The sequence below is a fragment of the Ranitomeya imitator genome, chromosome 3, assembly GCF_032444005.1.
Source record: "Ranitomeya imitator isolate aRanImi1 chromosome 3, aRanImi1.pri, whole genome shotgun sequence".
Lineage (NCBI taxonomy): Eukaryota > Metazoa > Chordata > Amphibia > Anura > Dendrobatidae > Ranitomeya > Ranitomeya imitator.
This window is the reverse complement of record NC_091284.1, coordinates 90534464-90550816: the sequence shown is the minus strand read 5'-3', so window position 1 is coordinate 90550816 and position 16353 is coordinate 90534464. Positions and strand designations below refer to the sequence as shown.

Genomic DNA, 16353 nt, shown 5'->3' with positions numbered 1-16353 from the left:
ACAGGCAACAAGCAGAAAAGACTTGTTTGGGCTAAAGAACACAAGGAATGGACATTAGACCAATGTAAATCTGTGCTTTGGTCTGATGAGTCTAAATTTGAGATCTTTGGTTCCAACCACTGTGTCTTTGTGCGACGCAGGAAAGGTGAACCGATGGACTCTACATGCCTGGTTCCCACAGTGAAGCATTGAGGTGTGATGGTGTGGGGATGCTTTGATGGTGACACTGTTGGGGATTTATTCAAAATTTAAGGCATACTAACCAGCATAGCTACCACAGCATCTTGCAGCGGCATGCTAGTCCATCCAGTTTGCGTTTAGTTGGACCATCATTTATTTTTCAACAGGACAATGACCCCAAACACACCTCCAGGCTGTGTAAGGGCTATTTGACCAAGTAGGAGAGTGATGGGGTGCTACGCCAGATGACCTGGCCTCCACAGTCACCAGACCTGAACCCAATCGAGATGCTTTGGGGTAAGGTGGACCCAGGCTCGGACTGGCCCACCTGAGGATTCTCCGGTGGGCCCTGGCACTGACATCTGCTGGCATACTGGCCAGCAGCTGCATAGGGCCGCCACTGCTCCAGGGGCCCCTTGCCAATGGCTATAGGGCCCGTGAGTCAAGGGGGCCCACTCTGTGCCAGTAGCAGCATCGGGAGACAGGATCCTGTCCCCGGTACTAAAGCAAAATGAATATTCACGCTTCCCCACGCCCCTATGGGCGTGGAGAGGCGTGAATACCATTTATCTTTAATAGCGGGCAGCATTAGCCGCAGGGTGCAGCTAACACTGCCCTCATGTAAAGCCGCACCACACACACACACTCACAAAGTAACGCGCGCACACACAAACACAGCACAGCACACATACACACACACACGCAGGCACAGACTCACAGAGCAGCTCACCTCACGGCGTCCTGCTTCCTGTCTGAGACAGCCCAGTTGGATCACGTCATCATCCAGCGTGCTGCTGTCTCGACTCAGTCTGAAAGCTTCCAGGAATCCAGTGAGGAAGAGGCTGCTGGGGTGAGCGGCTGCTGCAGGGAGGTGAGCTGTGCTGTGTGTGTGTGTGTTGATGAGCTGCGGTGAGCTGTGTGTGTGTGGTGAAGGACAATGATGGAGGTGATGGGCAATGAGGGTGAGGGGAGGCAATGAGGAAAGTGATGGGCAATGATGGTGATAGGTAATGATGGTATGGGAGGCAATGATGGAGGTGATAGGCAATGATGGTGGTGGGGGAGACAATGATGGAGGTGATGGGTAATGATGGTGGGGGAAGACAATGATAGAGGTGATGGGCAATGATGGTGGTGGGGAGGCAATGATGGAAGTGATGGGCAATGATGATGGGGAAGACAATGATGGAGGTGATGGGCAATCATGGTGAGGGAGGGAATGATGGAGGTGATGGGCAGTGAGGGTGAGGGGAGGCAATGAGAAAAGTGATGGGCAATGATGGAGGTGATAGGTAATGATGGCGGGGAGGCAATGATGGAGGTGATGGGCAATGATGGGGGAAGACAATGATGGAGGTGATGGGCAATGGTGGTGGTGGGGAGTCAATGATGGAAGTGATGAGCAATGATGGTGGGGGAGACAATGATTGAGGTGATGGGCAATCATGGTGAGGGAGGGAATGATGGAGGTGATGGGCAATGATGGTGGGGAGGCAATGATCGAGGTGATGGGCAATGGTGGTGGGGGGAGGCAATGATGGAGGTGGGAGGCAATGATGGTGGGGGAGGCAATGATGCAGGTGATGGGCAATGATGGTGGGGGGAGGCAGTGATGGAGGTGATGAAATGGACAATGTTGGTGGGGGAGGAGGCAATGATGCAGGTGGTGGAATGGGCAGTGATGGAGGTGGTGGGGGAGAATGAGAGGGGTGGAGGGGGAGAAGGCAATGATGGAGGTGGTGATGAGGTCAATGATAGGGTGGCGAGGGGCTGCATTACACTTTATGAGGGGGCTACATTATATTCTGTGGGGGGACTGCATTATATTATGGGGGGCTACATCATACTATGTGAGGGGGCTACAGTATACTCTATGGGGGGCTGCATTATATTCTGTGGTGGGGCTGCATTCTCTCAGTTGATTACATTATATTCTGTGGTGGCTGCATTATACTATATGAGGGGGCTGCATTATACCCTATGAGGGTGCTACATTATATTCTATGGTGGGGACTGCATTATACCTGAGGGGGTTGCATTATATTTTGTGGGGTGCTGCATTATATTCTATGAGAGGGGACTGCATTATATTTTATGAGGGGGTTACCCCAACCCGTGCTACATAATTAAGACATGAACTACCTTATATTATACCCTGATATTAGCGCTTTTTACTGCACAATTGGTGGTCTTGTATCTATTTCTATGTAGCTACATAGTGGGCCCCAAGAATGATTTTCTCTGGTGGGCCCAAGGTGCTCCAGTCAGACGCTGGGTGGACCGCAGAGTGAAGGCAAAAGGGCCAACAAGTGCTAAGCGGCTCTGGGAACTCCTTCAAGATTGTTGGAAGATCATTCCCGGTGACTACCTCTTGAAGCGCATCAAGAGAATGCCAAGAGTGTGCGAAGTAGTCATCAAAGCAAAAGGTGGCTACTTTGAAGAACCTAGAATATAAGACATTTTCAGTTGTTTCACACTTTTTTGTTAAGTATGTAATTCCACATGTTAATTCATAGTTTTGATGCCTTCAGTGTGAATGTACAATTTTCATAGTCATGAAAATACAGAAAATCTTTAAATGAGGGGTGCCAAACTTTTGGTCTGTACTGTACTAGAATGTAATATTGGTACCTTTTCCTGCATGGTTCCTCTGTTATTCCTCTTGTAAATGTTTCAAAAAATTGAGAACTGAGTGTCAAAATTTCTCTTATCAAAATGATTATGAAGAATGAAAGTGTTTATTAAATGGAATATGTCATCAAAATGTTTTGATTTGTATTTATTTTTAATAAATGGTATATAATATTTTAAACGGTTAAACAGTAGGGAGAGCCGCTGCCGGATTCTGCAAAATGTGTCATCTGAAAGTAGCCTATTGTTTTAATTAAGTTTTTGTGACACTGATTTTTTAATCTTTTTTTTATTTTACATGTCATCAACTATCCCATGTCACCTTTTCCGGATTCCATTTCAGTAGTGACCTCATCATCACAGGCAGAATTACAAACATACACAACACCTGTAACACTGGCGTCACCGCCGCAGCTGCTCCGGCTCCCACTACGCCTCCTGTGTCCCAGGACCGAGGCAGGTCTCCTGGCAGCGCACTTAGGGCGCATGCTCTCCACTTCGTAAAGAGGCAGTGCTTGCACTCCTGTTGTTTCTCCCACCAATAGCTGGGAGGCGCTATTGATTTAAGGCACCTCCCCAAGTAGGGAGGTGCCTGAGCAACATCTGAGTTTAGTTTGTATTCAAGCTGCTAACTCCATTGTCAGATCCCAGTTCCCACAGCATTTCCTGTTTCTCTGTACCATAACTTGTTTAGTAATCTCTGCCCATTCTGTCTCTACTGGCCATCATGCCTTGTTATTCAGAAGCCGCACTATCTGAACTACAGATGCTACAGTACCAGACACTGCCCTGGAGTGGTACCTGGCAGCTACCTGCAGGTCAAGCCTGACCTCACCGTCAGAGGCTCCAGTGAAAACCAGGTAGCCTCTTGGTTACACCCCTCCAGGGTAAGCGCGGTCTGTGCCGCAGTGGGTAAGTGATTCACCAGCGTGACCACACATATTACAGCAGAAAACAAAGGGATCCAGATGGTTACAGCTCACTCCTTTCCCCCTGCACTGTGACCAGAGCATTCTTCCACAGATGTCAATGGACATTTCCATTGATGAGATGTGTTTTTTTTTGTTAATTGTACCGCTAAAGAGATAATGTCCTTCTCACACAGAGCACTTGGCGGATGCAGAGCGCATATTTAAAGAAGCTTTAACAAAGGCAGAAGAAAAAAAGGACTCGTGGTCCATTATCTACATCCAAAAGGGGCTCGCAGAACTGACCAAGAGGAAGAAACATAAGGAACAGAATGTGTAACCTGTGCATGCAGGTAAAAAGCATTAATAATGTTTGCAAATGTGACACTTTTAAATAAATATATATTTATAAATTCTTATTTTAAATTTTACCTATAAAAAACCCTATTCCTTTCCATTTGCCACATTAATAACTGACCCTGAGATGTTAACATTGATGGCCTACACCAGTGTTCCCCAACAGATCATGTTTTCAGGTTTCCTTAGCATTGCACAAGTGATTGAATTATCCCCTGGGCAATTCTAAGGAAATCCTGAAAACACGATCTGTTGGGGGAACACAGACCTACACACATAGGAACCCCACTGACCAGCACCATAAAGCTGCCGATGATAAGCCGCTGTGTCTGTTTTATCACAGGATTGCTACCCCTTACTTTGAAGGATGCTATAAAACTAAACTGCTTTTCATCATGTTGCAGGTTAAAGTCATGCTCTTAGTAGAGTCTGAAAAGGAAGCTTTTGTCCATAGTGAAGGTGCCTTCAACAACTCTCTTAAAAGAAAAGCTTCAGTATCAGTAAGGGGTATACTGAAAATCTCAGTGACCCTAGAATGATGCACTGTCATAGGATGCCACCTATGTCCAAAATAAGTTTGTGAATTTTTTTCATGAGTGATCTGTAAGTGCGATTATTGTAATGTGGAAGAACCGAACAGTAAAAAATAGCTCAGCCACAAAGCAGCGACTTACAGGAGCCTTTGTGTAATGCTTAAAGGGACTCTGTCAGCATATAATAACCAAGTGCAGGCGCTCGGTGCTTTAGGTCTGGGCCAAATATTCGTTATAGTCCCTTCTCCTGGTCTATAAAGCTAGAGCTGTCAACCTAAGAAGGAGTGGAGAGAAGAGTGAAAATAAGTGGGTGGGAAGGTACACTTAAAGGAAATCTGTCAACATTTGATACCTAAACGATCAATATGGACATACAGGTTATAGAATGCTGAAAACAGTCTTCCCTGTGTGTCTCATATCAGATTCCTTGTTGTTGAGAAATCATTGTTTATCATCACTTTATATAAATGACATCTTCCAAGCTCTGGGGAGGACGCTGCCTGGAAGATAACTCTGCCTCCAGAGTCCTAAAGTTCAGATCTCCTGTTCTGTGTTAGTTACTTGTCTCACACTGGTAACTTCCCCTTCATGTAAAATAATCTCTGGAGGCAGAGTTACCAGCGTCCACCACAGAGCCTGGAAGAGGTCATTTATGTAAAGTGATAAAAGAGGATTTAAAAACATCAACAAGGCATCTAATATCAGACAGATTCCCTTTAACGGTTTGGCCTCTCTAAGACACTTTAAAAATAGTTTATCCTTTGTTTCATCGCTCACTAAGTTTTTATCTGTCCCTGGAAGTGACATTATCACAAGAACAGTATCAGGCATTTCAGGAAATGGGTTTCTTTCTGTGGTTGAGAAGCTGCACTCAAAGCAAAGGTTAGCAAGTACAATTCCAAGAATCAGATGGAAGGTTTTAAGAGAGTTACCACTGGACTCGGGAGAAGAGGACACGGACTGATCTTTAGGTTGATTTTTCATATATGAATCAGGTCGGGTCTTCCAAGAATGGTCCATGATTTATGGATGTGTGAAATGGGCCTAATGGAGGCAGCAAGTGAAATAGGGGAGAAAGATCACAGCCAGTTCTGGTTATCCCCTCCCCTTTATATCTTGCAGTGACCTCAGGGATCGTCTTCCACAATCAGGAATGATACGTGGCCACCAATTCTCAGATTTATCTTTTATATTGTATAAAAGAAAAGTTGAGCAATTGCACATGTAATGATCTCATGGGCCATATCAGAAAAGGTTTCATCTCAATATCGTCTTTATGACAGTTGTTAACCGTCCTTTGGAGAATAGAGATTTAGTTTGGCTGGTTCGTTCCTGCTAGTATGTGAAGCCATGGACATAGTCATAGGTCGCATGTAACCGTGCACATCTGGCACATATTTATAGTGGTAGTTCTTATGGCCCATGTAGACAAGCCGATAAAATGACGATTGTTCTCCGCGCCTAGAATGTTCCTTGGCCGGTGTTCATACTCTAGTTTAAAAAAAACAACACACCAGTTTATGGGCCGACTAAAGCAGCCATTAGGGTATATTCACATGGAGCAGTTTTCCTGTGTTTTTCTCCACTGGAAAAATGCACTTAATGGAAAATACAGCAGTAATATCACATTAAAACATGAGTCTTGGTGGGTATTTTTTGTTTGTTTTTTGCAGCTCATGCTCATTGTTATCAACTGGAAATAATAAAGTGGTATTCTCATCTCCAAGATCCTATCCCAAGATGTAGTAATTGTAATAATAATACTAATAATATTAGAAGATACCTTCAATTAGAAATGCAGTATAGTTCTTCTGATTCGCTATGTCTCTTTCCTCATGTGCAGGACCTTAGGTATCCATGGTTATGACTAGTGATGAGCAAATATACTCGTTACTTGAGATTTCTCGAGCATGCTCAGGTGTCCTCCGAGTATTTTTTAGTGCTCGGAGATTTAGTTTTCTTCGCCGCAGCTGAATGATTTACATCTACTAGCCAGGCTGAGTACATGTGGGGCTTGCCTGGTTGCTAGGCAACCCCCACATGTACTTATGCTAGCTAAGAGATGTAAATCATTCAACTGCGGCGATGAAAATTAATTCTCCGAGCACTAAAAAATACTCGGAGGACACCCGAGCGTGCCCGGGAAATCTCGAGTAATGAGTATATTTGCTCATCACTAGTTATGACCACTAGCAACTAATTACGGTAACTGTCACTATATCAGTGGTTGTGTAACCATTGATACCCAAGGTTCTACAATGCCTGCACATGAGGAAAGAGACATGGCGAATCAAAAAAAATCTATACTACATCTCTAATTGGATGTATTTGCTAATATTATTATAATTATTACACCTACTACATATTGGGATAGGATTTTGAGGAAGAAAATACCCCTTTGATAAGATTTTAGACAATTCATTCCATTTAGAGTATAAAATGCTACATTTTTCCACAAAACAAGAGGGAAGAAATTAAGTAAAAACATTGCTTAGGTGAAGTTTACATATTGTGTATTTGGGAGGGGATTCTCTACACAACATATGTCACGCCGGGCGGGTCTCCTGAGTATATTTGGTACCAACCCTACATCGCACTTTTTCCTGACATCACACTATCAACTATATATTGACAGCCTGGTACAGTTGAAAGCACTGATGGAGGAGGGAGCGTCAGCTTACGTTCACTTTCCCATCATTCCCCCTTTCCATCTGACATCGCAACGTGCATATGTACTGAGATGTGCAGAGGATCTGAAGACACTATGAAGAGAGGTATTTATTCTTTTTAATGTGGTACCCATTATACTGTATGGAGCACTATGTGGGGCCCATTATACTGTAAGGAGTTCTTTTTGTGTCCATTATACTGTATGGAGCACTATGTGGAGCCCATTATACTGTAAGGAGTTCTTTTTGTAGCCATTATACTGTATGGAGCACTATGTGCGGCCCATTATAGTGTAAGGAGTTCTTTTTGTGTCCATTATACTGTATGGAGCACTATGTGGAGCCCATTATACTGTAAGGAGTTCTTTTTGTGGCCATTATACTGTATGGAGCACTATGAGGAGCCCATTATACTGTAAGGAGTTCTTTTTGTAGCCATTATACTGTATGGAGCACTATGTGGGGCCCATTATACTGTAAGGAGTTCTTTTTGTAGCCATTATACTGTATGGAGCACTATGTGGGGCCCATTATACTGTAAGGAGTTCTTTTTGTAGCCATTATACTGTATGGAGCACTATGTGCGGCCCATTATAGTGTAAGGAGTTCTTTTTGTGTCCATTATACTGTATGGAGCACTATGTGGAGCCCATTATACTGTAAGGAGTTCTTTTTGTGGCCATTATACTGTATGGAGCACTATGAGGAGCCCATTATACTGTAAGGAGTTCTTTTTGTAGCCATTATACTGTATGGAGCACTATATGGGGCCCATTATACTGTAAGGAGTTCTTTTTGTAGCCATTATACTGTATGGAGCACTATGTGGGGCCCATTATACTGTAAGGAGTTCTTTTTGTGGCCATTATACTGTAATGTGCGGCCCATTATAGTGTAAGGAGTTCTTTTTGTGGCCATTATACTGTATGGAGCACTATGTGGGGCCCATTATAGTGTAAGGAGTTCTTTTTGTGGCCATTATACTGTATGGAGCACTATGTGGAGCCCATTATCACAGTAGATAATCAGTAGATTTGGTTTCCAGTACCATCTCTATGCTGACGACACCCAATTATACACTTCTGCTCCCGATATCACACCGACCTTTTTAGAAAACACCAGTGATTGTCTTACCGCTGTCTCTAACATCATGTCCTCCCTCTATCTGAAACTAAACCTGTCAAAAACTGAACTCCTCGTGTTCTCTCCCTCTACTAACCTACCTTTGCCTGACATTGCCATCTCCGTGTGCGGTTCCACCATTACTCCAAAGCAACATGCCCGCTGCCTTGGGGTCATCCTTGATTCTGACCTTTCATTCACCCCCTACATCCGATCACTGGCTCGCTCTTCTTACCTGCATCTCAAAAACATTTCTAGAATTCGCCCTTTTCTTACTTTCGACTCTGCAAAAACTCTGACTGTTTAACTTATTCATTCTCGTCTGGACTATTGTAACTCTCTACTAATCGGTCTCCCTCTTGCAAAACTCTCCCCGCTCCAATCTGTCCTGAATGCTGCAGCCAGGATCATATTCCTCACCAACCGTTACACCGATGCCTCTACCCTGTGCCAGTCATTACACTGGCTACCCATCCACTCCAGAATCCAGTACAAAACTACTACCCTCATCCACAAAGCACTCCATGGCTCAGCACCACCCTACATCTCCTCCCTGGTATCAGTCTACCACCCTACCCGTGCCCTCCGCTCCGCTCCGCTAATGACCTCAGGTTAGCATCCTCAATAATCAGAACCTCCCACTCCCGTCTCCAAGACTTTACACGTGCTGCGCCGATTCTTTGGAATGCACTACCTAGGTTAATATGATTAATCCCCAATCCCCACAGTTTTAAGCGTGCCCTAAAAACTCATTTGTTCAGACTGGCCTACCGCCTCAATGCATTAACCTAACGATCCCTGTGTGGCCTATTTATAATAAAAAAAAAAAAAAAAAAAAAGGTTCCTCGCATCATGTTCTCATACACTTTATGCAGTCTTAGCCCTCTGTGTCTGTACTGCTACATACTTAGGCAGTTAACTGGTTCATGCAGCTTTACATGAACACCCGAGCCTTACACTATGGCCGGTCCGAATAACTAAAGCAATTGTTACCATCCACCTCTCGTGTCTCCCCTTTTCCCCATAGTTTGTAAGCTTGTGAGCAGGGCCCTCACTCCTCCTGGTATCTGTTTTGAACTGTATTTCTGTTATGCTGTAATGTCTATTGTCTGTACAAGTCCCCTCTATAATTTGTAAAGCGCTGCGGAATATGTTGGCGCTATATAAATAAAATTATTATTATTATTATTATATTATACTTTAAGGAGTTCTTTTTGTAGCCATTATACTGTATGGAGCACTATGTGCGGCCCATTATAGTGTAAGGAGTTCTTTTTGTGGCCATTATACTGTATGGAGGGCTGTTTGGGGATTACAGTTGGGGAATCATACTGAGATGGGGTCACCATTCTTTGTCGGGGGAATAGAGGGAGGGTCATCATACTCTGGTGGAATTCACTGTGGGGGTATCATTCTGTGTTTGGGGGGCACTTTTGTTGGCATCATACTTTATTTGTTTTATTCAAGGGTTTTTATAATTTATTACATATTTAAATTCGGCCATATGTTTTTTTTACAGCTCTTACATAATATATTATACTATTCCAATATTTTATTCTTAGATCTATTAATTAAAATGTACTTTGTCGGACAACCACTTTAACTTTGTTTCCATATGAAAAAGTTTGTTTTATTTGATAAGGAAAAACGTCCTCAATTGTACACATTTTTTTAATAAATATCAAGGTTGGCCCGCGACTTTGCCCAAGCTTTAAATTTTGGCCTCATGTGTATTTGATGGATTTGTTTTCAGGAAAAAAAAAATCACCTAGCAATATAGTACCAGCTAAGTAAATTATATTTCAACAAAACTACCCATTGCGATATTTTCTCCTCATGAACTGACCTGCTGTGCAGGTTTTTAAATCTGCAGCATGATGTTAATCCTATGTGCACTTTCAGCACTTATTTCTCCATTTGCAATAGAAAGGCTGAAATCTACAGAAAATTCCACCCATAACACACAGAATTTGCTACAGATTTGCTGTAGAAAACTCGGCAATAAATGAACATTATCTGAGGCCATATTCACATGGAGTTTTTGGGGGAATAGATTTTCTCTAAAATCTGACTAAAAGCCACTTGCCATACTCTTCCTAATAATTTATATTGGAAATTCACTTTGAGTGTTATTTTATTTCTAAGATATTTTTAAAAACAACTGGTAGAAAAAAAAAAATGCATGTCACTTCTTTGAAATGGATCCGGATGCTGTGCACCAAACTAGGCACTGTGCTATCTATCTAAAGGCAGGCACTTCACGCAAAATAAGTCTGCAAGAAAAAAAAACCCAAAAGGGAGCATTTTACCTGGAAAAACTCATGGTTTGTGTTTGCCATAAAAAAACCCCTCTGACTTCAGATTCAAGAGTCGGAACCCAGCCTTTTTTTTTTTTTATACCAAATTCTGGGAATGCCCCCCCCAAAAGCTATGTAGAAATTTCACTAAACGTTATACATGGCGCTGTATATGAGTACAGAGATTGTTTTAAAGGGATTGTATTTTACTCTGACAATACCCAGTAAAATAACAACACTTACACTCGGCTACGGTGCCAGAGCAGTTTCAGTAGTGTCAGCACTGCCTCTCGGGGCTTGCATGACATCATGTCATGCAATCTCTGTGGCTAATCAGTGCTGGCTTCCATCTCTCCCCTCCTTGACATCAAGAGGAAGAGCGAAAACAGCAGCAGCTCAGACTTCCTGCAGATGTCAGCTGCGGTCAAAAAAGGGCATCACTGAAGCAGACGCTGATTGTCTGCAGGGTTCACGTACCATAAAAATGTCATGTGATCCCCAGGAGAGCAAGTGAAGACACTGATGGAATGGCGCTGCCACCGGAGTTGAGTAAAGATGATGTTATTTTACTGGGGGAGGGAGAGACGCATTTGGATTCAGAAGGGGTTGTCCGGGTCTAATTTAGGTTTTATTTGTACGCATCATAGTCTGGAAACTGTTCTGGCAGCAATAAGGCTAGTGCGCAATAGTTCAATCATCACCATTTATAAAGAAGGAAACGGAAATTTTGTTTTGAGCAAAAAACTTTTTATTACAATTCATGTATAGAATTAAATGAAAGCGGTGAGAGGAAAGGAGCGGTTGGGGGAGGAAAATTAAAACTTCTACTGCACCAATCTGTCGGCCTTGAGACTGACTGGTGACAGTCCGGCCTATATACATACGTCCACTAGTTTCCTTGGGGAAATAGGTTTCTCTAAAAGGATAAAAACAACCTAAAAATTCACAGACACAAATTTGCAATGGTCATTGCTAGTGCAGAAAGCTTTTGCTCATATGAGAGGTGTGATAAAAGTAATAGTTGTAAAAAGGTTTGTGTTTTGTTTTTTTGTCATTACAATGAGCCAACAAGAACAACTCAAAAATACTGGGTTTCATCATGGGTTAGAAGAATGGCAAACAATATTAGAGCTCTTCTATTTTTACCGTTTTTTTTTTTCTTGTTGCATAAAAATTGCAAAGTTCTTCTACAAAAAATCAAGGATGGCCGATAAGTCTGACAAAGGCCAGTCATATAAGGTGCAGGAAAGTTATAGGATTTGCCATTTGGAAGTTTACGTCTAATCCCAGAAAGGGAAAAAAATATAGATTAAAAAAAATGAAATAATATATAAGAGTCCCTCAAGTGCTGGGGAGTGGATTTAAAACATACATACACCATACTAGAGTAAAGTAAATAATAAACCACTGCAAATATGTACAAAATGATTTAAAGACGTTCTGTTTTCTTTACAAATAGTTGGAAAACGGCAGCTGTCCAGTCATCCACTTTTTTTTTTTAACTTTTTTTTTAAATCCTTAAAACTTCTTTACATACTAATGTGGAACATCAGGTCTTTACAAATTACATTCTGCTAGTTGCAGGCCTGGATAAAGCAGGCGGATATCCATTTATATATATACTTTTTACACGGCTCTAGGATTCCACGTGCAGGAGGATTGCCCCGTGCTTCTCAAGTGGCTTTCCTTAGGAAAAGTCTCGAAGCCGGTTGACAAAAACCTTGGTAAAACCAGGGTTCAAAACCTACAAAATGCTTCAGTCGTCACTGTCTGACAGGGTTTCATACTGTGATGAGAGCAGAGGCGCTGGTTCACGGTCCCATATTCGGCTCTGCTGGTGCGCAGAAGGTTGCGTCATGGAGGTTGGTGCACAAGCGATGGATGATGGAGGGGTATTGTTCAGTATTCCCATAGTCAGCGGGTTGTACGGGAACTGTGTGGACCCTAAAGAAAATACAGAAACAATCAGCCTTTTGTGATCAACATACGAACACAAATATACACCTTTATCAGCTCCATGCTTTAGAGTAGGGGTTTCAAATACGCGGCCCCTCAGGCTGTTTCATAGCTCCCGTAATGATATGCCCCAGTCCAGGGGGCTGCTGACCCCAGCGCTTCTCTTCAAATGAATGTGAGACCTCGGACGCACATTAATTTGAAATATATCGCGGCGCAGAGACCAGCTCTCTACACTGCAATACCAATAGCGGCCACCGGGCAATCAAGAGGCCAGCAGCTGACAGCACGGCCATATACTGCCCCGGCTGTGGAAGAAGAGGAGGACGCTGATCGCCGAGGGAGTGGGGGACAGGTGAGAGATTGGTTTTTTAATGGGGATCATGGCTGCTACATGGGAGCAGGAGGGGGACATGGCTGCTACATGGGGACCAGGAAGGGGGGGGACATGGCTGCTACATGGGGACCAGGAGGGGGACATGGCTGCTACATGGGGACCAGGAGGGGGACATGGCTGCTACATGGGGACCAGGAGGGGGACATGGCTGCTACATGGGGACCAGGAGGGGGGACATGGCTGCTACATGGGGACCAGGAGGTGGGACATGGCTGCTACATGGGGACCAGGAGGGGGACATGGCTGCTACATGGGGACCAGGAGGGGGACATGGCTGCTACATAGGGACCAGGAGGGGGGACATGGCTGCTACATGGGGACCAGGAGGTGGGACATGGCTGCTACATGGGGACCAGGAGGGGGAAATGGCTGCTACATGGGGACCAGGAGGGGGACATGGCTGCTACATGGGGACCAGGAGGGGGACATGGCTGCTACATGGGGACCAGGAGGGGGGACATGGCTGCTACATGGGGACCAGGAGGTGGGACATGGCTGCTACATGGGGACCAGGAGGGGGAAATGGCTGCTACATGGGGACCAGGAGGGGGACATGGCTGCTACATGGGGACCAGGAGGGGGACATGGCTGCTACATGGGGACCAGGAAGGGGGGGGGGGACATGGCTGCTACATGGGGACCAGGAGGGGGACGTGGCTACTACATGAGGACCAGGAGGGGGACGTGGCTGCTACATGGGGACCAGGAGGGGGACATGGCTGCTACATGGGGACCAGGAGGGGGACATGGCTGCTACATGGGGACCAGGAGGGGGACATGGCTGCTACATGGGGACCAGGAGGGGGACATGGCTGCTACATGGGGACCAGGAAGGGGGACATGGCTGCTACATGGGGACCAGGAGGGGGACATGGCTACTACATGGGGACCAGGAGGGGGACATGGGGACCAGGAGGGGGACATGGCTGCTACATGGGGACCAGGAAGGGGGGGGGACATGGCTGCTACATGGGGACCAGGAAGGGGGGGGGGGGACATGGCTGCTACATGGGGACCAGGATGGGGACATGGCTGCTACATGGGGACCAGGATGGGGACGTGGCTGCTACATGGGGACCAGGAGGTGGGACATGGCTGCTACATGGGGACCAGGAGGGGGACATGGCTGCTACATAGGGACCAGGAGGGGGACATGGCTGCTACATGGGGACCAGGAAGGGGGACATTACTGCAATATGGAGACCAGGAGGGGGACATGGCTGCTACATGGGGACCAGGAAGGGGGACATTACTGCAATATGGAGACCAGGAGGGGGACATGGCTGCTACATGGGGACCAGGAAGGGGGACATTACTGCAATATGGAGACCAGGAGGGGGACATGGCTGCTACATGGGGACCAGGAAGGGGGACATTACTGCAATGTGGGGACCAGGAGGGGGACATGGCTGCTACATGGGGACCAGGAAGGGGGACATTACTGCAATATGGAGACCAGGAGGGGGACATGGCTGCTACATGGGGACCAGGAGGGGGACATGGCTGCTACATGGGGACCAGGAAGGGGGACATGGCTGCTACATGGGGACCAGGAAGGGGGGGGGGGGGGACATGGCTACTACATGGGGACCAGGAAGGGGGGGGGGGACATGGCTACTACATGAGGACCAGGAGGGGGACGTGGCTGCTACATGGGGACCAGGAGGGGGACATGGCTGCTACATGGGGACCAGGAGGGGGACATGGCTGCTACATGGGGACCAGGAGGGGGACATGGCTGCTACATGGGGACCAGGAAGGGGGACATGGCTGCTACATGGGGACCAGGAGGGGGACATGGCTACTACATGGGGACCAGGAAGGGGGGGGGGGGACATGGCTGCTACATGGGGACCAGGAAGGGGGGGGGGGGACATGGCTGCTACATGGGGACCAGGAGGGGGACGTGGCTGCTACATGGGGACGTGGCTACTACATGAGGACCAGGAGGGGGACGTGGCTGCTACATGGGGACCAGGAAGGGGGACATGGCTGCTAAAAGGGGACCAGGAGGGGGACATGGCTGCTACATAGGGACCAGGAGGGGGACATGGCTGCTACATGGGGACCAGGAAGGGGGATATTACTGCAATGTGGGGACCAGGAGGGGGACATGGCTGCTACATGGGGACCAGGAAGGGGGACATTACTGCAATATGGAGACCAGGAGGGGGACATGGCTGCTACATGGGGACCAGGAGGGGGACATGGCTGCTACATGGGGACCAGGAAGGGGGACATGGCTGCTACATGGGGACCAGGAAGGGGGGGGGACATGGCTGCTACATGGGGACCAGGAAGGGGGGGGGGACATGGCTGCTACATGGGGACCAGGAGGGGGACGTGGCTGCTACATGGGGACGTGGCTACTACATGAGGACCAGGAGGGGGACGTGGCTGCTACATGGGGACCAGGAGGGGGACATGGCTGCTACATGGGGACCAGGAGGGGGACATGGCTGCTACATGGGGACCAGGAGGGGGACATGGCTGCTACATGGGGACCAGGAGGGGGACATGGCTGCTACATGGGGACCAGGAAGGGGGACATGGCTGCTACATGGGGACCAGGAGGGGGACATGGCTACTACATGGGGACCAGGAGGGGGACATGGCTGCTACATGGGGACCAGGAAGGGGGGGGGGACATGGCTGCTACATGGGGACCAGGAAGGGGGGGGGGGGGACATGGCTGCTACATGGGGACCAGGAGGGGGACGTGGCTGCTACATGGGGACCAGGATGGGGACGTGGCTACTACATGAGGACCAGGAGGGGGACGTGGCTGCTACATGGGGACCAGGAGGGGGACATGGCTGCTACATGGGGACCAGGAAGGGGGACATGGCTGCCACATGGGGACCAGGAGGGGCACATGGCTGCTACATGGGGACCAGGAAGGGGGACATGGCTGCTACATGGGGACCAGGATGGGGACGTGGCTACTACATGAGGACCAGGAGGGGGACATGGCTGCTACATGGGGACCAGGATGGGGACGTGGCTACTACATGAGGACCAGGAGGGGGACATGGCTGCTACATGGGGACCAGGAAGGGGGGGGGGGGACATGGCTGCTACATGGGGACCAGGAAGGGGGGGGGGGACATGGCTGCTACATGGGGACCAGGAGGGGGACGTGGCTGCTACATGGGGACCAGGAGGGGGACATGGCTGCTACATGGGGACCAGGAAGGGGGACATGGCTGCCACATGGGGACCAGGAGGGGCACATGGCTGCTACATGGGGACCAGGAAGGGGGACATGGCTGCTAAAAGGGGACCAGGAGGGGGACATGGCTG

At 47.2% G+C, this 16353-nt stretch overlaps 2 protein-coding genes across 10 annotated transcripts in view; one reads left to right on the top strand and one right to left on the bottom strand.

The window, feature by feature from the left end:
- Positions 1-16353, top strand: part of TTC19 (tetratricopeptide repeat domain 19) — a 67643-nt gene that overhangs the window by 48935 nt on the left and 2355 nt on the right. Inside the window, exons 10-11 of one of the 3 annotated variants that reach the window (XM_069761114.1) lie at positions 3917-4072; positions 4481-9215. In XM_069761114.1, coding sequence (XP_069617215.1) covers positions 3917-4059 — 143 coding nt within the window. In that variant the 3' untranslated portion in view covers positions 4060-4072; positions 4481-9215. Of the gene's footprint in view, positions 1-3916; positions 4133-4480; positions 9216-16353 lie in introns of those variants that run through there. The other 2 variants (XM_069761115.1, XM_069761113.1) reach the window with 2 other exon arrangements.
- NCOR1 (nuclear receptor corepressor 1) overlaps positions 11423-16353 on the bottom strand; it is a 197346-nt gene continuing 192415 nt past the window's right edge. For all 7 annotated transcript variants that reach the window (XM_069761106.1, XM_069761111.1, XM_069761107.1 and 4 more), the window contains one exon: positions 11423-12641. In XM_069761106.1, coding sequence (XP_069617207.1) covers positions 12454-12641 — 188 coding nt within the window. In that variant the 3' untranslated portion in view covers positions 11423-12453. The remainder of the gene's footprint in view (positions 12642-16353) is intronic.